Source organism: Schistocerca piceifrons, chromosome 8 (assembly GCF_021461385.2).
Source record: "Schistocerca piceifrons isolate TAMUIC-IGC-003096 chromosome 8, iqSchPice1.1, whole genome shotgun sequence".
NCBI classification, from domain to species: Eukaryota; Metazoa; Arthropoda; class Insecta; order Orthoptera; family Acrididae; genus Schistocerca; species Schistocerca piceifrons.
The window spans coordinates 58,769,548-58,794,786 of NC_060145.1; the positions used below are offsets into that span (position 1 = coordinate 58,769,548).

Consider the following 25,239-nt stretch of genomic DNA (forward strand, 5'->3'; position numbering starts at 1 on the left):
AACTTACAGTGTTACGAAACAAATTGATAACCATGAACTGATGTTGAGATTCCATCTGAACTCACAACCCAATCAGCATAAGCTACTACTGTTTAATTGTTTTCCCCACTTTTATAAATCATCCCAGAATCTATTGTGCCTCTTATGCAACACAATATTCAGTTTACAGCTTTCCTTTTTCATTCCTTTGGATCATTTTGATAATGGCTGAAATAATTAACAGCATAGCGTAAATCAGTGTGTGTTGTTTGAGTTACATAAAGCAAACATGATATTAATTATAAGTAAGGCACTTCTCATGCCGTCTCTTACCATCCTCAGTTTCTGTGTAATTCAGTTGTATGGATGTCTGAACTGGTTTGCATTCATTCGTAGCAAACCCTTTCATCAGATTTTCCAAATAAGTTTTCTGGCTCAGAATTATTCCATCCTCCCTGATTCATTAAATGCACCACGTATCCAAACTCACAGAAGACTTTTGAGAGTCATAATTTACTGAATTTGCAGCTTTTATTACAGTTGGCTATTTTGTGTCCAAATAAAACACAGTTGCGACATTTAAAACAACTATTTTTGTGCAGCTGATCTGTACTTCTCAGTTTTGCCGATATTCACTAATTTCTTGAGTTGTCCCATGACTGATACTTTTCATGGATGTATGTGTGTGGTCCTGAGTCTAAAGCAGGTTTCATCTTAGACTTTGCCTGCTTACTTTGATGATCCATGAGGCTTACCTTCAGACTTTCCGTTGATAATATCTCAATTTCTGTTACTGTGTTAACACATTCCTGTGGTATTGTTAATGAAGATGATATACAGCATCAGTTTCTTTAACTGCTAAACCTGTTGACTGAAGATCATATATCAAGTAGTCAAATTCTAAGGACTACTCACCCATTCTCGTTTTTGGCATAATGATATTCAATCACACTAATTGTTTATGATTAAGTAACTGATTAGCGATACTTTTTCTTTCAACTACATTGCACAAGTTTTTCCACATTAAAAATGCACTGCTGCTGTCTGTCATGTATTCCAGGAGGCTGTTTGCAATTTTTTCTAGTATTTTTGAAAGCCTCTTTTTATCATGTTTCATATGATTTTTGAGTTTCTTGCCTTCCTCAGTTCATTACGTTTCAATGTCACTATGTGAAATCTTCGCTATTTCTGTGTATTTTTCTGCAGTGAGATGCAACAGACTAGTTCATTGAGCTTACCTTGCATTCAAAATTCCCAGTTTCTGAAATTGTTTCCATAGAAAAGTGGAACTCATTATTTGCTTTCATGTTCTTCTTATATCTTGATGTTCCAAGATAACGAACCAGTAATACAAAAATGCTTGTGCAGTAGTATCATTTTAAACTTTGAATTATTGACTTTCTGTGTCTGGGCCAAGAACCTGATGAAGAAAAGCTGATAGCAGAGCTTGACTGCAAACAAGAAACAATACTCTTTGCTGAGTGAGCTAGTTCCTGCAGCATTCCAGTTTTGAAGAATTGCCTTTCTGTGGAGACGTTCTGCAAATAATTTTATAAGTTCCTTTTGCATTGTTCCTCCTCCAGTTTTTTTAAATAATTTCTTTTGGAACCCCATCACTGAACATCACTGGTGTTACCACTTTCTTCATGCCTTGAATGGCTTTTACTTATCACCTGACATTATTGTGGAACCTCATTATTTTAAGTATTATCTACATGTGTTTCTGATTCATGTCTTCACGTGTACAAAAACTGAAAAAACTCTGTAGAAGTGCTTGTACAGTTTTCATTGTAAATTGTATTAATGTAGAGTCTGTTATTTTCAGTGCCATCCCAAAAATGCCCACAGAAATATTGTTGTTCATGTTTCTGTTACCAGATTTTGATTGTATGGTATTACATCCACTCCAAGACATTTACAAACATTTTTGTTTAATTCAGTTCATCCTATCACATTTCTATTACCATTTGTGTTAAAGTATATCCCTAACTATATAGCTGCATTGTTCCATTTGATATTTTCATTTCTTTTGCTTTCTCTGTTCCTAGAACTTCTTTTCTTGTTTGCAAAACTACCTCAGACGAATAATTTCACATTTTTGTCTTTGTCGATATAACATTCATTTCATAACGTGCTACATTTATTGCTTAAATTAATCTGGTAAACCTTGTTTTTAAATAAAATCTCATAATGCACATTTCTGCTTTTAAATAAAATCTCGTACTGTACATTTCTGCGTTCCTACCTGATGAGTCTGTTTCTTTTTAACTTCACATTTGTTGGTACTCTACATGTTATGAGTCTATGAACATTTGAAATTTTAAAGTTGTTTAGGGCCATCAAATCTTGTTCAGTCTTATTATTGTTTCAAAGGAAAACTCATTCAAGGAAACTAAAAAATTATGGGACAGAATTCTGTCTTATATTTTACAATTTCTTTATTGTTTGATAGAATATGGTCATTTCAATTTTAGTGCCATTTGATCCTCATCAAGTCTATTTCCTAATTATCTTTTTCTGGAATAATTTGTTGAGGATAAACATGTTGTACTCATTAAATTCTACTAATATATGACCTCTGTTCCTAAAGATTACACTGAAGAATTGTTCTCTAGTTTTTGTCCCTTATAGTGGGATTGTCTGTCATTTGTTAGTTTCTGTAACTCTTCATAGCAGTTCTCTACTTCCTCATCAGTGTGTGAGCATACTTGTGCGTTCTGTCTGAGACTCCTTCAATACCTGTAATATCATTTTTAATTTTTTATTTTCAGTATAGCCTGTTCTCTTCCTCTGTAGTGAAACAAAGTTTCTGATTGTAATTCTGTTTCGTCTTAATTTCTTACTGCAGTTCTGATTACTATAATGTATCTCATTCTGTAAATTTTAAGTGCTCCACCAATTTCACTTGACTATTTTCTGATCAAGTTCTCCAGTTCAATGTTTCAAAAATAGAGGAGACAATTTGGTGGCCAAAATCAACATTATTTTCTTCTTCTTTTGTTAAGTTCGATGCACGTGAAAAAGTAGCTGAGCATGCCCCACAATCTGAAGGCAATGCCTAAGTTCCCTCAGCCCCTTACTCCCCGTATTCTGTTACCTCAGCCTGAATACAGACATTCGGGAACTTACACATGGCACTAGGGCATCTGACATCCCTAACTTTGTACACTATCTTACCAGATCCGAAAGAATATGGTGAGAAACAAGTTCAGTGTTCAACGCTGGCAGAGCACTGGTCGCAGCCGAGGCCTGCATACTTCTGTGCACTACTAACAGGGCCTTGCTTTGTGGTGGTACGCATGGACTACCATTGAATACTTTCTGTTTAGTGTGTATCCACTTTCCGATGTTATTTGGATTTATCATTCTCAGCTTTCATTGTTGACCGCTCCTTTTAGCGGGTATGTCTCTATAGGATGTGAGGTTGTTGTAGTATACTTGTTCCAGTGGGTCTGTTCTTTCCATAGTTTTGTTACGACTTTCATTATATTAGCAGTTGGATAGTAAGAAATATGTACTTAATCAAATTGGGGAGAAAAGAGATTGATGGCACAGCTTATCAAAAATGAAGGATAGATTTTTAGAACACATCCAGATCCGTGAAAGATTAGTTACTTTTGTAATGAAGGGGGGTTGGAGGGGGGGGGGGGAGGTGAGGTGTATAAATTGTAGGTTGATGTGCAGATCCAAACTGGCATAGAGCTGCAGTAGTAATGTAGAAATGAAGAGACTTATACTGGATAGACCAGCACAGAGAGATGCATCAAACCAGTCTTTGGGCTAATGAGTATTGCAACAACAAGACTTCCTTTGTTGTACTCTGTATACAAATGAGGACATTTTCTTCCTCCAAAATAACTTACCCAAAAATTTGAAATACGTGAGTAATTGCTAGTTTGTTTTGACGTATACAGTGGTCAAAATAATCCAATAGACAAAATATTGTGTTAGGAACAGTTTGGCATGCAAATTGTGTGCAATATCTGTAGCAACAGTGTAACTGATGAGTAAGAAATTGTGTTTTTTATTTCTGGAAATTGACAAATGTTGGTGTTCGTGTTCAGTTTGGCATGAGTCCTAGCTGCATGGTTTACTTAGATCTATGATGTGCACTTCCATTGGTAGAATAATAATAATTCCATGTGGCTCAACAGTGTGGTACAAATCTTTAAATTGGACATGACCTCTGTGAAATGCCTGCTTGTCCCTAATTTACCCAAGTAACACTACTGGGGAAAGGGGACCTACAGTTTAATGTGGAATCCAAACCATTTGTCATCTACATGAGTGTTCACATTGTTTAGGCATGAAGGCTGAGTTAAAGGCAGACAGAAATATTCTCTGGTCTGACTGAGATTCGATCCCATGACTGTTAAATTTCCAGGTACACACATTACCACTAGATCACCAGGCCCAACATTGATAGGGTGGAAGATGCTCCAACAGTATATTGTGGTAAATGCCTTCAGAGGGTCTGAAAGTGTAACTTCACAATTGTGGGTTTATTTTTGGGTAACAGAAAGTATTTGAAGATCAGGTCAAGTCGTCATCCATGAGCAACTGCTATCAGAGACAATTAATTGTTACTTTTTGCTCACAGCATAATGAAACTGCAAGAATGCGTTTCATCTGCATTGAGCCTTGCAATCAGTAATAGGAGGCATAATGGCTAGTCAAATGTTGACAGCTGTCAGTGTGAATGTAACATTTATTAAAATGATCACCAGCTGTTCTAGATATGTGATTACATTTAGGGTATTTTCAAGCAATCAAATATCCAGCTCTATACGCCAGTATGTGACACAGAAAAGCTACCCTTTTAAAAAGAGTTGGCCTTCATTAGGGAGCTCCTGTGCCCACCAACTACCACATTTTGCAACCCATTGGCCAGTGCCTGGAGGAATTTCACACAGGTGGTGTTGGCGTGGTGGTCCCCTATTTTAAATGAGACAACCACAGCATCCATGAACCAAATTCAAGCCATAATGCCTAACACAGCCTGTGAATCACAGTTGGCCAGACATACTCATTCTCAAGCTCGGGTCCAACTGTGCCATAGATAATGAATCTAGGTAATTCACTTCCCAGACCTAAAACAACACCAGGGCTTCACATGTTCTAAGCCTGCTAAGCACAAAGCGCATCTCCTGAGACTCCCAGAGGTTCAGAAGTGGGATGAAGCTCTCCTCACCCTCCCGATTTTCTGCCCCTTGTGGCAATTGTCTGCCTCAAACCTGTCCAGCACAAAGAAGTGTCAGTCCCCTTACATTTGTGAGATTTCGGACAAGGGTCATAAGTAAAGCAGCTGAGTGTCAGTCTGCTGCCCCAGGCCTTGTGGCCCAGAGCCATTTATTTGGTCATAAAGAGACATTCTTATTCACCATCCTGTCCTCCAATGTGAGAAGTTGCGATGTTGGAAAGTGGTTATTGATGTAAATGAATATTTTGTTGAGTTTGAAAAAACCTTTTTTTCTGGTGGGATGGAAAAAAAATTGAAATTCTCTGGACCAAATACGTAGCATTGGATATACTTCTCTTTCCACACTTCCATGTACACCCTCACACCATTGTTATGGAGGCGGCATTCATATGGAATGTTAGGATAAAAAATGGTCAGCAACTTCTCGTATGTTCATAACAATAGTATATTATATTTCATCTTCTTTTTGTTTCATTCATATTACTGGGGTAGAATTGTCTCTGTGTCTGCCAGTAGAATTAATATCCCTATTGAGTAGTGTTTTTTGAAAACATTTCTTACCAGGCTTCTCATTGTTTCCCAAGAATTAGCACTCCCAGTGAAAAACAGGTTGTATCGTAGAAGCACTCCATCTTCAACTGTGCCACATTTAACTTGCTGACATACCACTTTCGTGTTCCCAACCTCTGTTTCATCAACAGAAATGTGTCATTTAGCATGGGTTTATTAACAACATTTAAATGAAGTCTGATACAGTAACTGTACCCATGGTTCCTCTTCACTGTAATTCTTTATGTAATGCACACATGATTTCTATAACAGGATCAAAGCAATGTATTCTTTTCTCATATGTATCCTCATTTAATAACTAAAATGTGTACAAATGAGACATTAAAATTTATTTGTATAAAAACTTTGTGGTCCGATGTTACATATATTCTAATAATAAGTGCAGTGACACTTTAGGGATACATGTTTTTTATTCCTCTTTTTGTTTTTCTTGAAATGTTACTACATTAAATAAATTTTATAGAAAATACTATAGCAATGGCAGTGATTGTTAAGTAATACTGAATAAAAACATTACTGTTCTGATATTTTATATTAACGTTTAAGAATATTTTGTTCTGGACTGAAACACCACAAATAACTTACAGTCATAGCTGATGTTCCATAACTTAAAAATATTGTACCTTGTAGTACTGCTATTTACTTTGCCTTTGCAAATTGTCAGTGAATCACCATCATTCAAAGTAGCAAAATAGTAGTATTGTTGTTGTAACATGTGATTTATTTCAGTCTTATGTCTGTGATGAAACTGATGCCTATGCATATTTTAATGTGTTTTTTGTAATGAAATGTTACTGAATTATCTTCTTTTGGCCTTATGTATTATATGGTTTCAATATTAATTTCATTGTCTTTGACTGGGCAGTGATTGTTTCATTAATACTATTGACAGAGTGCTTTGCAAGTACTGAATAGATACGTGGCAAATTCGATAACAGTTAACAGTAATGACATTCTCTGTTGACATATTTATCTGTCACATTGTTATAATTCTACAAATAAAATAAATCTTGAAAATGTTAGATGTATTAAATTCATACTTGTAAGCTGTACACACACACAGAGAGAGAGAGAGAGAGAGAGAGAGAGAGAGAGAGAGAGAGAGAGAGAGAGATTTAAAGAACAATATAAAATGCAAAATATATAACAGCTTCATATGAAAATATTTATCAGCCTCCTTTATTATGTGCTGGTTAAAAACACCCTTGCTGGAGTTCTGATAGCAAATATGCACTTACAGAATGTTTGTAACCTTCTTAAAAGTGTATTAGCATTTTTATTTGCCATCTATATATTTAAAAGTGTGATTTCATATAATTTAACTGTGTACGTGTCATTTGTTCTTATCACTGTAGAGCAAAAGTGATTTTGTTATGAGCTTACTAGTATATGACTTCAGAAAAGTGGAGAAATTGATTACTTGAATTTCAAACTCCATTTAAATATTTTATTATACTGAATGTTGTTTATATATAATTGCTGAATGAGTATTGTTATTCCTTTGAATATTTAGTATTAATGTATCTCAAATATAATACTCTGCAAATGTGGATCATTATTTGTCTTGAAAAAACATCTCATTTCTTGTGTCAGCAATTTTGCATTGGATGTTGAATTTTGAACATGGTATTTTTCTTCATATGAAATGTTGTGATCCTCCTCCATTGTATTGACCACTACTAATTTTGAATATTTTACGTGGCAATTAGCCAACAACAATACTAAGTTGAGATTTTTTCATGAAATTTACAATCCCGGTAGATCTTTTTATGGCGTTAAAAACAGTTATCTTTATCATCCACTTAAAGTTCACTGAAACCAAATGAGATTGATAATTTTGTTAATTGAATTAGAAGTTCTTTCCTACAATATTTATTTGCTTGATAGGAACTTTGCACTGCATATTAGTGATGAGGATGAGAAGTTAGAGATTATACATCATTTTCAAAAAGGGTTGACTTTGATGTTAGACGCAAATGTCTTCTCGTGGGCTATTAAATATTTTTCGCAAGTCTGTACACAGTAAATGGCTTAAAATGCCAGTAATCTTACAGATAATTACGTTGTGGCTGTGGACATCTCAGCCGTACGACCCATCAAGCAAGTTTGCTTGATTCTCATTAGTTTGCACACTTGTTGTGTATCATTAAAAGTTTTCTCGTGCCTCAAGAAAGGGTAAGGCACATGAAATATAGTGGTGTATTGATGCCCCTCCTGACTAGCACGAGCCACTGACTAGAGTAGGTCACCACTTAGCACAGTCTGTCAATGACACCGGAGCAATTCGGCCATTTAGCGCACAGTTACTGGTGTCCACTATCGAATTGACCAGTGGACTGTAGCTGCGATGACACGTGCACACTGCTACCCTGTGCCATATAACTGTGGCAGCAGTACTGCCGTTCTTGAGGCAGTCCCAGCTACAGGTTGTTGTCGAGTAGTGGCCTCACAGGGACAGGGGAGAGGGTAGTCGCCGTCTTGCGCCTCCAGCTCTGCCTCCCCTGGTAGCGACCACGGCCGCGCCCTTGGCCCTGCCCCTGCCCCCTGCCTCTTCCGCGACCTCTCCCTCTACCCCTCCCTCGTCCCCTGCCGAATGGTTTGTCTGTGTCAGGAACTACTGTTGCTATCGGCTGAGGTGGCTTGATTTTCTTCAGTGGCGTCTCGCAAATGTAGTGCTTCCGTGCGTAGCAGTTGCGTGTGCCCCATTTGTAGAACATGGTGGGATCGAGAACTATGCAGTGCCATCGATGATTTTCTCCAGGGCGTCGTCTGGAGAAGCCGTGGTATACCACACGCTGCCCAGTTGCACCCCATATCCACATGCGTGACTCCCAGTCGTAAATACCTCCTATCCATCGTTCCAGGCGTGCTGCAACATTTACATACAATAATTTACTAAATACCAAATTTTTTCACTTTTCTTAATGTAAGAGAAACTGCAGCAGTACAACTTGAGAAATGTTGTTCTGAAGACGTCTAAGATTATGACTTAGTTCCTCACACACAATTTACAAACTAGAGAAACTGTAGTCTTACTAAATAAATATAACCTAATTTTCTTAGCTCATGTGCTTCTGTTTCTGCTGCAAAGATGAAGCTATGTATTTATGAGGCATATTATCTATTCAAATGGGGTGGAATTTGTAGCTGATGAGGTTGCTAGATGTACTGACTTTATGAGGGACAAGTTATTGTATTACTGGATTGCTGTCCTGAGTATGGAACCCTGTTTTGATAAAGAGTTTTTTATTTTTATATTATATCTGTGTCTTTACGTTAGTGAGTGTAATAGATGTTCATTCAGTTCCACAATAAAGACTATGCTGTCTTCTGGGTTATGTCTTCACTGTGGATGTGTTGATGGGGATTTAAAGAAGTAGGCAGTTCTGCTGATGTAAGCATTCACTGGAGCACTATATCTGACAATCAGATTCATTTTCTCATATGAGGAGGCTGTGTATATATATATATGTCTGTAGTGTCATTTCTTCGGTACACTCTCGCTATCACTAAAATATTGTTGGAGCAGCCCACCATTTCACATGCTAAGGGTTGTTTAATGATTATTCACAATTAGCTACAGAAATGTGCATGCAACAGGTTTTCATTTAACCCACAAACAACATGAAATATATGTATTATATTTTTTATTCTCAAGACAAATTTTAACACTAACACAAATGTAGTAGAAATTAACGTTCGTTCCAACTGAAATGCTCATGTAAACTGAAAGACTATTCCCTTTGGCAGTATATTTGCAGACTCCAAAGGAATGCTTTTTGACTAAAACAATTAATGAAGTGGGAGTCAATGTGAGTCTGTAATAGCAAGAGCTTTATGTGCAATGCATATTTATGCACACACACATATATATGAATTACCTGAAATGTAATGAATTATTAATTCCAAAAGAGAAAGAGTTTGAAGAAAATGTTTCACACGATTTGATTGCCAATTGTAATACAATATAACAAATCCTTTTTTTTATATTTTCTTTGCATTTTGACTCTTTTGTAATTAGTTCTTTTGAAACATCAAATTTTCCGTCTGTATTTGGCCCTTCAGCGGCTCTGTGTTTATTATTAATCACATGTATTGTTCATTCTCCTCCTAGTTTATTTTTAGTTATTTTGGAATATGCGGTACACATTATTCATCATTCTTTCTAATCTTAAAATGTAAAAACCAAGAGTTGCTTATTTATTAGCTGTGTTCTGTGTCAGTGTTTTTCTGCACTGACAGGCGGCCTCTGGTGAAGTAAATTAGTAAGCCTACAGAAAGCATCTGTGATGACAAGAATCTACATACAAATCTTCCTTTGCGTCTTCATTCAGACAACCAACATGGCTCATATCATGAAAATAAAAGGGCCCTTTAACATATAATATTTTAGTGTTCCAGGTGCATTCATGAGTAATTATTGCCTTGTTTAGTTCATACTCTGATTTATGTAATATGAAATTCAAACAGTTTGCACTCTGACCCTGTTATAAATGTCTGCTGTCCCATCAAAATCACAGCTATCCACAGAAAGAGACATGACTTGCACCATTTGTCCTCCAATCACTAGTGCAATCATTCTGTGATTCAAAAGCAGATTGTTTAGCATATTGTGTCAAGTTTCATTAGTGGTTCTTCTTTCTCATAACCTGTCTTTGATTTCATCATCAGCTCTCCACCTTGATCTGTTACAAGCTAAACCCTTCATTTTGGCATACTTATTCACTCCAGCATTGTTTATGACTTGCTTTAAAAATGCTATCTGGGTTCTTCATTGTGTTTCCTTTTCTTGTATTGCTCCTTCTGGAATGTTTTCATGGAACTAGTTTATCTTATTCTGAGACTGACGTGCTCGTGTCATCTTCATTTGCTTGTTTTCCTTCGTACAATTTCCTCATCAACTCTTAGAAAAACTTTCCACTTGATGATTCTGCTATCCATATTATCCACTTTATTCTTACTGTCATGTTATTTTCAGGTTATTATAATTATTTTTCTTTCATTTTATACATTTTCAGAATTTGTCCCTGTTAATATTATTAGCGTCATTATTTCTGTTACAGAAATTATACTCCTTTATTTTCCCTTTTTCCATACACCTCATTTCCTTTTTTCGTGTATTTCACTTTACATGTTGGTCACATTATTTTACAGTCCTTGATGTATTTCACCTAATTGTGCTGTTGTCCATATTTGAATTTTGTCCAGCACCCATCCCATGTACATTCATTTCTTCCCAGTACTTCTCTCTGACCTGATCTCACTAATATGTTTCTGCTTTGCTGCTTCATTAAATTTAAAATTCCTTCCTTCTCAGTCTGAAGGACTTTGCTCTCATTGTTCATTGTGATTATTCCTTTATGGTTGCAACTCATAATGTGCAGCAATCTTAATATTTCTTTACATTCTGAATTCAAGTTAATAAGTTAAAATATAAAATTATATTCAACCTTTTTAAAATGTTGTTTGGCAGTTAACATATTTACTTACCAAGTTCAGTCCTGTTGAGGTAGGCTCGCATGTTGCGATCTTCCCACTTTTTCTCCAAGCGAGCTAGTTGGCTTCCCATGTCTCTGCAGTTAAAATGGGCATCATGCCAAGTTGCCATAAATCGACTCAGGTAGTAGCAACTGTTACCGTTGCGGACAAACATATCTGGGCACACGTAGCGTCTTTGGCGAGATCCTGTCACTGAGGTGACTGATCCTGCACAAAAAATAAACAGAACTATAAGTAAAAGCATTAGAAGGCATGGCATTTACTCATTAAATAGTTTTAGAAATATTTCTTCATTTGATTACTGGGTTTCGATTTAAAATCGGATCTGCTGTTCACCTCTGTTGAACTGTGTTTTACTATTGGTAACAGAAAAATATAACTGTTTCTGTAATTATCCCAGCTGCAAATATTCTTGGTCTTGTGGGGATGAAAAATGAAGTCTGGTACTTGTACAGGGCTGCTGTGTGGTCTAGATATGTATACATGCACACCAACAGCAGGCCTATGCAGGTGTGCTTAGAATAGGAATTGAACTTGGACAGGAATCACAAACAGTGACTAGTATTTACTAATGCATATGAAGTGCTTGCTGACAGATGATGTAATAATTATGCACTAATTGGCAGCCAAGAACTGGAAATATTGATGACTTTCATCTTTCTTCTTTGTGGGTAAATGCATTGCTTGATTTGTGACAGTATGCAGTGGTTCTACATACCTCTGATGAAAAAAGATCAGAACTGCAGATTTTGAGATATGGTACAATAGCACATATGTTGTATTTGCACTTTTAAAATTCACATAAAAGTGTTAAAATAACATTTTAAGAAGTCTAAATTTCAAAAACATCCCCCCATTTTTTACAAATCAAGCTCTGGATAAATGAAATTACTTACTGTGTTAACACTTAGGAGACTGGCTATTCAGAAGAATGTATGGCCTTGGAAACTGGCTGTTTATGCCTGTATTTAAAGAGTTACTGATACATATTTAACTGATGTATCTTTGGGAGTAATACATATTAAAAAAAGGCCACGCTTCAAGCTTTATTTTTCATATTTACTTTAGTTCTTTGATAGAGTAAAAAATTTTAAAATAATTATGATAGGAACCTTAATGTGAGGTGAGTTATTGAACGATTTCTTCCTCTTAAGCTTCCATATCATGATGTATTTGTAGCAGATTTACAGCAAACTGCAAAACATAATGAGTACACCCACGAAATTAGGCTACGTCATTGCAATCTTATTGGCTCAGCCAATCATGACAGGGGCTGTTATGTTCGTTAATGTTTCTTTTGAAATAATTCTAGAAATTGACAACACAAGGCAGCACCAGTCAAGGGACAGGTAGCAAATGTCTGTAAATTGTTCTCATATGCAATGAGTGCAATTTTTGAATGATAAATGACTCACACATGAAGAAAATTGTGGCTCAACCTATGCATCGAACACAGTCTCTATAACAAAGTAGTGGCGTGAACTACACTACGTAATCAAAAGTATCTGGACACCCCCAAAAACATATGTTTTTCATATTAGGTGCACTGTGCTGCCACCTACTGTCAGGTACTCCATATCAGTGACCTCAGTAGTCATTAGACATCATGAGAGAGCAGACTGGGATGCTCCGCGGAACTCACGGATTCCAAATGTGGTCAGGTGATTGGGTATCACTTGTGTCATATGTCTGTACACGAGATTTCCACACTCATAAACATCCCTAGGTCCAGTGTTTACGATGTGATAGTGAAGTGGAAATGTGAAGGGACACATGCAGCACAAAAGCGTACAGGCCGACCTCGTCTGTTGACTAACAGAGACTGTATACAGATGAAGAGGGTTGTAATGTGTAATAGGCAGACATATATCCAGACCATCACACAGGAATTCCAAACTTCATCAGAATCCACTGCAAATACTATGACAGTGAGGTGGGAGGTGAGAAAACTTGGATTTCATGGTCAAGCGGCTGTTCATAAGCCACACATTGTGCTGGGAAATGCCAAATGACGCCTCGCTTGGTGTAAGGAGTGTAAACATTGGATGATTGAACAGTGAATAAAGGTTGTGTGGAGTGTCGGATCATGGTACACAATGTGGTGACCCGATAGCAGGGTGTGGGTATGGCGAATGCCCAGTGAACATTATCTGCCAGCTTCTGTAGTGGCAACAGTAAAATTCAGAGGCAGTGGTGTTATGGTGTGGTCATGTTTTTCCTGGAGGAGGCTTGCAGTCCTTGTTGTTTTGCGTGGCACTATTGCAGCACAGGCCTACATTGATGTTTTAAGCACCTTCTTGCTTCCCACTGCAGAAGGGCAATTCGAGAATGGCTATTGCATCTTTCAACGTGATTGAGCACCTGTTAATAATGCACGGCCTGTGGCAGAGTGGTTAGACAACAACAACATCCCTGTAATGGACTGGCCTGCACAGAGTCCTGACTTGATCCTGCAGAACACCTTCAGGGTGTTTTGGAATGCGGACTTCATGGCAGGCCTCACTGGCCGACATCAGTACCTCTCGTCGGTGCAGCACTCTGTGAATAATGGGCTGCCATTCCTCAAGAAACCTTCCAGTACCTGATTGATCGTATGCCTGCGAGAGTGAAAGCTGTCATCAAGACTAATGGTGGGCCAACACCATATGGAATTCCAGCAGTACCGATTGAGGGTGCCACGAACTTGTAAGTCATTTTGAGCCACGTGTCCGGTTACTTTTGATCACATAGTGTTTGCTCAGGCTTGGTCATTTTGAAAGAATGAGGCTGAGCCCTGTACTCGGATGCGGTCCCCTTAACACAAAGTTGTGATGTGAGCTGTGCTCAGGTGTGGTTTACAAAGTGTTAAAGGACTGAGACATATTGCCTGAATACAGGTGATCTTTGCAGTGTCAGTAACAACTGCTTGTAATTTATTACTGTATTTATAAGTGGTTCTCAAGACAATCACTATTTGTTTATTGTAAGTCGTGAGCTAAAATTGTGTGTGATGTTGGTATTCATACCAAAATACTTGCTTTACGAGGGCACTCTGCTAACAATAGTAGATCCAATGCCTGACAGATTGATTCAAGGCTTCACCTTACCGTAGTTTTTGCCTTGTGCATTCCAAATCACACAGAGGCTTCCCCAGCATACTGTTAGCCTAGCACTCCAAATAGAATGAATAGAATTGGGATTGGCTTCTCTCTACAATACCTGTTCCACTGACAGTGCTATCCCTCAATATGCAGCAATGACCCCGCTTAATTTGGAGATTAGAAGAGAGGAACTGACAGATTGAAGCTTTCTAAGTAGGGCCATGCTGTGTTCTGAAAGACTCTTTAAGAGTCTTACTCCCAGAAATTAAAGATCTCACTTACACACCTGATCTAGTGCTTGGTCATAATCTGTGAAGGATCCTTACAGCATACATTCTGCTGCAGAGTACAAGATCCACTCTCCAGAATGACTTTTCTTGTCACATCCTTGTATATAGATGACAAGGAATCCTGTTGTCTCTTGCATGTGACATGAATATGTAAATATGTTTGGCACAAGGTCAATGTCATCTTAACACAAACGAATTTACATTAATGCACTTCATATTGAGCTATTATGTGGTAATGGTACAAGGACTGAAATCACAATTGTAAATAAATATTTTAAATAAATTTAATTACAGTCTGAATGGACTGTGTCATTTCTGAAATACTGCATGATTCTGTACACAAGTAAACAGAAAATAACCTTCATTTTTTGATTGTACAGGGTGTTCGTAAAGTCCGGAAACACTTTCAATTAACCACGAGTGACCCGACAGACGTCAGTACGGTAATCGAATTCTTGCTGTACCCGTCCCAGCATAGCATCGTCGACTGTGGCAGTTGCTTCCCATAGTCTCTCCTGGAGCTCTGCTACATCACGTGGTAGAGACGGCAGGTAGACCAGATCTTTAATGTGTTCCCACAGAAAAAAGTCACACAGAGTGAGATCTGGTGATCGGGGAGGCCATTTTGTGAGACAGCTGTCCCCTTCTGTAGCCTTTTGTCGAACTCCAACACACTGAAAGCTTTCTCCGCACCTGAATTCATCACGTTTGCGACTAACGCTGGCTATCGGCAAATTACCAAACTATGCTGTGGCAGTATACGTGAAAAAAAACTTTCAGGGTTTCTCTTCAAAGTGACATATGTATGATATCTGTACAATGTTTTGTTCTTGTGCAATAAATAATTGAAAGTGTTCCCAGACTTTATGTACACACTGTACATTCATGCACCTGAAAGTGTTTGGAACCACTCTGAAAATGTGTCGGCCATAGAAATACCTTATTGAACAATAAGAGAAAATTATTTTTCATATTAATAAAACAGAGAGTGCTCACCCAGGTCGGACTGTACAAAAGTGATACTGATGCTCCCACCCCCCATCCCCTCCACATACAAACAGGGTGCTACATTTTTAATTTCCTCAAGGATCCCCCACCCCTCCCTCTCCAGTGGGAAACTCCTTTCGTACATTGATTTTCTACACAGATGGAACCATTTTTGTAAGTAGGTTTAATATAAGTCTTGTAAACTTGAAAAATATTCCTTTTATGAAATATGTTGATGAGAATAGTGCAAAACAGACTAACAGTAAAAGAAAATCTTTGTTTGCAGATCCTCTATGCCTATACCATTCGAAGAGGCCAGTCTTATCAGCCCTTTGTTACAGCACTACATCCCGACTAAATAGGTAGCAAAGATCACTTTACATTCGTTTTCTTCTGGGTAAAAATCAATGCCGACGATTTTGTTATAAAATCTTTATCAAATATAAAGTTTTACCAGAGAAAAATGTCTGCAAAGAGATACAGCATATGTTTGAAATTTTGTAACTGATTATTTATTTCTGTCACAGTTGCGATTCAGTACAGCCCGTTGCAGGTTTTGCCCTTTATTGGTCATCTTCAGTTCTCCAAAACTTAAAACAAAAGTTAGAAATTCTTATAAAGGGGCTAGAAATCCTCCTATTCGATTAAATGTAATGCGTCAGCTTTGTCGCCATATACAGGCTGATACCGTGATGATGTTACAAACTTTCAGGGAAGATGGAGAAGGGTTAAATGTATTACTTTGAGGTAAGGGACCCTGGTTCGGAAATTAGTGAGTCAGAAGTTATAAACAAAATTGTTCCAATATCTGTGACTGGATCTCCTCTGCATGCTCTTTGCTTTCCATGTTTTGGGAGGAAGTAGTATCGACCAAAAAGAAAAAAATTGTGCAGTAAACATCAGCTCTAAAGAGCATACTGTACCTTAGGAGCTATGAGCACTTATTCATCTTTGCCGTTGTGAAGTGTACCTCCTGTACAAAACGGGTGCTCATAGTTTTACAGTAGGCATTTTAGAGCCCGTATTTACCAGACAATGTTTGACTTGTTTTGGGCCATATTACGAACTTCCAGAGTATGGAAAGCAAAGAGCTTGCAATAGAAGAGGTCCACCGTCAGAGGTTTCAGAATTATTTTCACATATAACTTTCAACTCAGCCGTTTCCGGGCCAGAATCCCTTACCTCAAATTGATACATTTACCCTTCTCTACCAACCCTGAAAGTTTCTATCATCATCGAGGACTCAACCTATGTATCTGCCTCAGCAGTGAAATACTGTGGGTGAAAATACGGGCATCAGGCTAATAGGCGAGTGAAAGTTATCACTTGTGTTGAACCGAAACTATGACTGACATAAATAATCAGTTACAAATATAAAATTCTCGCGAGTCTGCTGAAATGACACGAGATTTCGATGAGTCTTCCATCATCTCCGGCTGGTAACCAGAGATTTTTTTACCAGTTCATCTGGCGGAGAGACAATGGAATCAAAATCTGGTTGCGTTTATAAGACTGGTAGTTAGAACTGGATACCTCAGTCGTATTCAATCTATTTCAACTGTAGCGAAGGTAGAAAGAGGCAGGCGGGCTGTGTTCCATTGACGGGGCGAGGTATTTTCAAGGCCTAGATCTGGTGGCTGCTTAAGTGGTGCCTGTCATAACGTAGCTGGCGGACGATATTTTTAGGCGCGAGAGGTTTTTGGAGTTGCTTTCTCCCATGAGCTGCTTTCGTAATACAAGAGGCTTCCTTTTTAAACTCAGTGCTGTTTTAAAAGAAAAACACAACACATTAAACAACTTTATTTTTACGCGAAAGCCAGGACATTAACGTACTTTTCAACACAATTTGCGTCTGTATAAAGGCTTTATCGCATCAAATGACCAGCTTCTGAATCCATCCTCATAGAGATCTGCCGCCTGATTTTTTGTCAGTCTTGTAATGACGAGTTGATATCGTCATCATCCTTGTAGACCAGAGCGGCAATGTGGTTCTATTACGTTCAATGAGTATTATTGGAACGGGCATTATGGTGCAGTAAAACGATCCCTGTACTGAGCTTACCACGCCTCTTGTTTTGGATAGCGCGGCGCAGTTTCATAAAGATCTCTCAATAATTGTCAGCATTGACTGTGCTACCGCGAGGCAAAAAATTGACAAGCAAAACACCTTGCCCATCCCAAAACACTGTACACATGGGTTTTTTTCGAGTTAAAGTTGTTTGCTGGAATTTCAGTTTCTTGGGGGATCAAAGGACAGTTTTTTTTTTTTTTTTTTTTTTTTTTTTTTATTTTTATTTTTATTATTCCGGTGTTACGTGAGAAGCCCATATTGCGCACCAGAGGCAGTTTGTCGTAAAAACTTATTCACTTCGACTGAGTACCTCAGGAGAAAAAGGAAAGTTATTGCTCTGCTCAGACGACTGATTTTGTACAACTCAGCATTTTTGGACACGCCCAACTTCAGATATTGTGAGCGTAATGTCACAATTTCATAAACAACACTTCTTGCAACGTGAGGAAAGGCGTGAGATAATTGTGAAATCGTGTTGCACCTGTCGTCTCTAATAATTTTTATCGCCTTTTCCTCAGTGTCATAAGTAATTACGGATGGTCGCCCACTTCGTTTCTCATAGTACACATTTGGTTGACCATCTTTAAATGCTCTACAGTGGTCATCAAAGTGCAGCCCGCAGGCCGCATGTGGCCAGATTTTATCAGTCCAGTGGCCAGCGACTCTCAGCCGTGTTTTATAATAAAATGCGTCTAGCAACTAACAGCCGAATCCAAAAACGCCAGCTAGCTTTAAGAATTTCTTAAGAGTATAGTTATCCTTTTCATTAACAAAGAAAAATACTTACAGAGAAGTAATAGTTAAAGATGTGCTTGATTTTAATTGGCGTTAGTGAATTCAGCCATTAGCTAAGTAAAGTAGTCCGCAGGGTTAGAAGTATAAGAAGGGGGGGGGGGGGGATATGTTTTATTGTTTGTCTTCCAGTACTGACATTCATGGGCGCGCGTGACACGTACCGAACTGTTACTGTGGTATACTTATTTTTTGCAAGGAATGTGATATGCAAAACATGTTAAGATGAAATAACACAGTTTCATAGACTGATACAGATATGATTTTATGTATTTACACTGAAGTGGCGAGTGAAAATTTGTACCAAGTTCGGGAATCGAATCGGGGTCTCCTGCTTACTGGGCAGCGCGTTAGCCACTAAGCCACCTTGGCACATTGGTTTACACAGTTGCACGAATTACCTTGGCGCGCCTCCCTACTTAGTTCGCATTCTCACTGCCACCCCAGTCTACTTCTCATATTGCATTACGCATTTTAATTCAAATAAAATTACTGTAATTAATCCTCAAGGTCTCCTCCATTTAGCCTGAAGTGGTTTGATGAGAGAAAACACAGTATTTTGATTAATGCGCACAGTCTTTTGTCTGTGACAGAGATTACAAACGAAGCAAAGCAAGGGCTTTTTTCCATAAGTTTTACACGAGGCTGTTGAGCCAGCTAAAGCTATGGACGCATTCCGTGTAATTCCAATGCATACAACTGACTTCTTTTGTTTTAAAGAACACAGTTGTCAATGCAAGTGCACAACATCTCCAAATGTAGTATGAGCAAAGTGTCTCGTACTGATCCATCATAAAAAGCTACATAAATAATTCTTATTCTGAAACAGAAGTATGAAAGAATGTCCCAGTGTTCGAAAGAGATAAGACCATATACTATGACGTACTTAATTTTGAGGGACCAGCAATTTTTATTAGTTCCAAAACAGGAAGACCCGTTGACGATGTTGCCATTTCTGCAGCAACAGCACAATGAGTTTTGCTGTAAGCGTTGCAACGTCTTATCCAAATAATCAAGTTGTGTAATAAACAGGAGTCGATGTTGACCTTTTTAAAATTTAGTTTTGTTATTCCTTTTTAACAAAGATTTAAAGTATATGTGAAATGGTTTTTGTTGAATATAGTTCAACTAGTTAAAATATTACTGCTTTCTGTTTGTACTTGTATTATCACAAATAAAACGTAGTGCCACTGTTTTAATGGCCCTTCGAACAAAGACTTTGTTATTGGCACGTAGAACCAGTCACTTTCCTGGTGTGGCACTTTGAACATTCTTAATAAATTATATCTTTTCTAATTTGTCCAACAATTTTTTGTCGTGATGAGGTGGACAGTGTAATCCTGTGATATCAGGATACCTTCTCAATTTTTTATATACAAATTAGTTATGCAGAGGAAGAGATATGTTGTTTTATTGCCCTGGCATGCGAGATTTGGTACGTAGAACGTGTTCTACTTCCATTCTTCAATTAATAATAAGATCGGTATATACGCGGCCCGATGTACCGCCCCACAATGTCAGCAATGGCTTTGAGCAGAAAAGTTCGACGACCGCTGCTCTACACCATTTTCTAACCATTTCAGTGCTAATAGCGTTTGTCCCGTGCACTAATCTGCCGAGAAATTTTGGCAGGTTTCAGGTCTCCTGCGCTTAAGAAACACATAACGCCGCGGACTTTTAGTCGTGTGAGCTATTTTAAAAACGTATGAACTTTCATGCAAAGCACCCTTAACCCGTAACTGGTACACCTGGGTCCCAGGGACCCGAGCGAAATTTCTTTTTTCCAGCTCCGTGATGTGTGTGGTAGCACTGACTTCCCTCTCCCTGTACTCTCCTAACAATCAACTGGCTACCAGCCCACAACATTGTTGCAGGCGTTTCTTTGTTAGTTTTGTTTCTATAAAGGTGATCGGGTCCCGTGGACCCAGGTGTACCGTTAGTGAAAGTTTTCTTTTCGTGGCATTATTTCCGGTATCTTGGATTTACGGTGTAGTGCTTCAGAAAAATGAGCGAGGAAGATACTACAGATAATCTGAACGAACCATTGGACAGTGATATTGAAGACATAAGTGGAAGCGACAGTGACTATGAAATTAGTGAACATGAAACTGGAAGTGATGAAAGTGATGATGGAGACAGTAACAACGAACAATCTGGAACTAATTATATCTATGGAAGAAACAGATTCAAGTGGTCAACAACACCCAGCATACGTGGAAGAACCTCTCAAACCAACATCATTGCTCCAATTCACTTTCCTGGCATACGTAATGCAGCTAGACAGGTAACAGAAAAGACCCCTCTAGCATTTTGGGAACTACTTTTCAGCAAAGAAATGATTGCAGAGGTAGTACTCAGAACCAATGAAAAGATTATGTCATTGCCACCTGAGTCAAAAAAGAATTCTTTTTCAAATCTAACAGACAGTACTGAAATAAAAGCTGTCATAGGTCTTTGTTATTTGTGGGGAGCCTTCAAGTCAAACAACGAAGATCTGAATGGTTTATATGCTACAAACGGCACTGGTAGACCAATTTTTAGGGCAACTATGCCCTTGAAACGTTTGCTGTTTTTATTACGTTGCCTTCGTTTTGATGATGCAGCAACCCGTGACGCAAGGAAACTCACAGATAAACTGTACCACATCTCTTGGCTCTTCAATTCATTGATAGAAGCTTGTCAAGAAAACTATTCAGTCGGAGAGTACGTCACTGTTGACGAAATGCTTGTAGGATTCCGTGGTAGATGTCCATTTAGGATGTACATTCCATCCAAGCCACGGAAATACGGTATAAAAATATTTATTCTAGCTGATGCCAAAATGCACTACTGTTTGAATGCAGAGATATATTCGGGAAAATCAGCTGTAGCCATCCCGCGCCGTGTCCTCTTACCAACAGCTGTTGTCATGCGGTTGGTTGAACCAATCAAGGGAAGTAACAGAAATGTGACAGGGGACAACTGGTTCTCAAGTGTGGAGTTGGTCAATGAGTTGTCGAACTGTAATTTGACTTATATTGGCACCATGAGAAAGAACAAGGCTGAGCTACCACCAAGCTTTTCAACAGCAAAGGGCAGAAATGTGTCTTCTTCAATCTACGGATACTCTGGTTCTGTAACAATACTTTCACACGTCCCCAAAAAGAACAAGGTTGTCAACCTGATATCGACAATGCACCATGGAGAATGTATGGTGGAAAATAAGCCTGAAATAATCCATGACTACAATAAAACAAAAGGTGGAGTTGACGCACTTGACGAAAAGACGCATAATTACACGACTTCTAGAAGAACAAGGCGGTGGCCTATGGCAGTCTTCTACACTATGCTAGATATAGCAGGTGTAAATGCTTTTGTTTTGTACCATGGGAAAGAAGATACTGATGATGTGACACGCAGAGAATTCCTCATTGAACTAGGTACACAACTCATAAGTGATTGTATGAAAAGAAGATTGGATTCTCCATTTTTGAGAAAAGATATCCGAAATTCCATTTGTGATATTCTAGGCATGACCCCCTCCAAGGCATCAGGAACATCCCAGGTTCACAGTGAAGCTGGTGCTACTAAATCGAAGAGGAAAAGATGCTCAGTGTGCCCATCTAAAAAAGACAGGAAAGCATCCCGGGCGTGTGCCAGATGTCGAACACCATTATGTTTGGAATGTTCCACTGCTTTATGTCCAAACTGTTTCGGTAGTCTGGATGAATGAAATAACTGAAATGGACTGGTGAAGATGCTGTATAATTGAAACCTAATATTTTGTCATAATTTCTGCTATTTTCAAAGATCACATAGTCATTTAGCTGAGAAATGTACTAAAATTTATCCAAAAGTTGTGCCTGCAGAAATTTTTATATTGATTTTGAACTTTTCTTCTGGCTTACTGTTGTGAAGCATAGTACATTTTGTGTTTAAACGTGAAGTTTCAGTTGTCTATCTTACTATTTGTAACTGATGTGCAGGACTTTCCAAAAGTATATTTTTCACATTTCGTATTTTATGCAGTTTATTGTCCTTTTTTGTAACATCTTTAAGGTATGACCATAAATGAGGAATGTGGTTTTAAAACATTAGTAACAAAACATTAATAAAAGTTTCATATTTAAATTTCATTTAAATGTGTTTTTTTTACCAAAATATACTCAAAACTTGGGTGGGTCCCGAGGACCCAGATGTACCTTATGTGTTACAATTTATAGGTGTACCAGTTACGGGTTAATGGCGTTTGTGGATAGTCAAGAGTTGAAGAGTTTGCGGTCATGCGCAGTACGGCGACTGCAAAGCTCCAACGGCCATGTTTCAGAACGGTATTTACTTACAAATAATGTCCCGCAGTTTTTAACATTGAATGATTCTGGGCATTGGTCGATACTTAATCACTACGTTACTTGTGCTCACAAATCGTGAACTAATATCTCAATGCCGCTTCTGGTTGGTCATGAAAATATTCCAGTATCTATTTTTGAAATACGCATTTGGCAGTCGGATTTCAGCTTTCACAATCTGTTTTCACGTCAGAGCAGACGAAGAGAAAGGCGTGTACCGTGTTAACGCATTTCCGTAGTTGGGCCGTCTGTCGCGTGGAGCGCTGCAGTGGACGACTTTCTTGTTCGTGTTGCACGCTCCGTGTGAAACGGGCTTTGGAGTAACCGAGCTATGAAAACAAGACTAATATTTATTGAGTTAAATTTATTTTCTTAACTTCCTATATTGTTTCTATAAGTAAATTTTCACTCTGGTAAGTAGGAGACGAGGTACTGGCAGAAGTAAAGCTGTAAGGATGGGTCGTGAGTCGTGCTTGGATAGCTCAGTCAGTAGAGCATTTGCCCACAAAGGGCAAAGGTCCCGAATTCGAGTCTCGGTCCAACACATAGTTTTAATCTGCCATGAAGTTTCCTACATTGTTCTCAACCGTGTTATAACGCTATATACTGCGTTAGTATTTTATATTATTTCACCATAATGCTTGGCCAATATATGTCAACAGTACACGAAGCAATTGAAGTTGATATACTGTAGCTGCGGTATTTTATACATCGTACAATCATCGTGTTTGTCATCATGGGCAGAAATGTACGGAACTGGGGCAATTTGCTCGTGCGTCGTTTACTGAGCTGTCGCCAAACCGGTTGCTTTAGCGTTGTCTAGAAGGGGAGAGGCATCTTATAATTTTTGGAAGCTTAACGCGGCCCCTAGCCAGTCAATTGACGATATATTCCGGATGCGCAAAAATATTAACCATCTAAGAATAAGATTGAGAGGTCGCGCAGTAATATTGAAAACACCAAAACCTTTGGAAGTACATTGCGCTTCATGGAAGTACTCTGCCGTCGGCGGGCAGTATTGTCAATATTCTTGAAGACTGTCACGTGCTCCGCAGACCGAAGTGGTTCGGTTTTGTTGTTGTACGGAAAACGAGTTCAAAACAAGACGAAAGTATTAAGAGTGCACCAGAATGCCGCATCATTGCCGGCCTTGTGGAATGTTAGAGCAGATGAGTACAAAAATAGAAGTGGTAAATGAAATGTATGATTTGTTGTTCAGAAAATATAGGGTACGCCCAAGAAGGAAGGTGTTTTTAAAAATGTAATTAGTGCAAACTAATGAATAAAAGTATATATAGATATTTATTTCTGTGTACATTACTTACGCGAATATAATTCTTCAATGCACGTATTATTGCATGACAGGTTTCCGTAACTGTATTTCATACACTATAAGGTGAAACTGCACTTGTAAATTTCAACTCTTTGAAAGAATTGCCGGTAGCAAGGTGTCGTAACGTAATAGATAAGCTCTGACTTGGTGGAACTGCGTTTCTCATTGTATTATTTTGTTTTTTGATGATGGGGATTTGGGCGTCCACAAGAAATTGTCCTGGAGATGGGGGGGGGGGGGGGGCAAATGCCAATATATGCGGAAAACTATACCCAGACATGTATTAAATATTTGACCACAACACACAAAAAGCTATGATAATGTTTTCTGTCTTTCAACCTCAATTCTGTCGGTAAGTTTTCGTGAGTAGCCTTTGATGCTCCTTGACCTAATTTTGCATCCATCTTTTTTTCTGCCTGCAACAAAATAGAGCAGTTTTCACAGCAGCAGCGTCTTTATCCTCCAACGTTCCGAACCAGAGTATTACTGGTCAATATAATTGATAATTTTAATGAGCAGTGTAGAGAGAACGTCAATAACGTTGCATAATACAGGGTGTACATAAAGTCCGGGAACACTTTTAATTATTTATTGCACAAGAACCAAACATTGTACAGATATCATACATATGTCATTTTGAAGAGAAACCCTGTAATTTTTTTTCCGTGTATACCGCTACAGTGTAGTTTGGTAATTTGCCTATAGTTGGCGCTAGTCGTAAACATGGCGAGTTCAGGTGCGGAGCGAGCTTTCCGTGTGTTGTTTCATGAAATTGCCTTCCCGATTACCAGATCTCACTCCGTGTGACTTTTTTCCGTGGGGACACAATAAAGTTCTGGTGTATGTACCGCCTCTACCACGTGATGTAGCAGAGCTCCGGGAGAGAATACGAGAAGCGACTGCCACAGTCGACGATGCCATGGCTGGGACAGGTATGGCAAGGATTCGATTACCGTACTGACATCTGCCAGGTAACTCATGGTTCGCATATCGAAAGTTTAGGGGCCGCCTAAGAGACGCTGAGAGGGTCTTGACAACGCTAAAAGTCGTGACATCTGAGAAAAATAGACACATCTGGCAACACAACTGAAGACGTATTAACCCTATATT

At 38.4% G+C, this 25,239-nt stretch overlaps 2 protein-coding genes across 2 annotated transcripts in view; one reads left to right on the forward strand and one right to left on the reverse strand.

The window, feature by feature from the left end:
• Nucleotides 1-25,239, forward strand: part of LOC124711187 (HIV Tat-specific factor 1 homolog) — a 580,556-nt gene that overhangs the window by 38,342 nt on the left and 516,975 nt on the right. The gene's annotated exons all lie outside the window — the stretch shown is intronic.
• The window catches only part of LOC124711188 (lithostathine-1-like), an 85,656-nt gene continuing 66,519 nt past the window's right edge, over nt 6,103-25,239 (reverse strand). Inside the window, exons 2-3 of the mRNA XM_047241117.1 lie at nt 11,240-11,455; nt 6,103-8,618 (exon numbers count right to left, since the gene is read on the reverse strand). Coding sequence (XP_047097073.1) covers nt 8,170-8,618; nt 11,240-11,455 — 665 coding nt within the window. The 3' untranslated portion in view covers nt 6,103-8,169. The remainder of the gene's footprint in view (nt 8,619-11,239; nt 11,456-25,239) is intronic.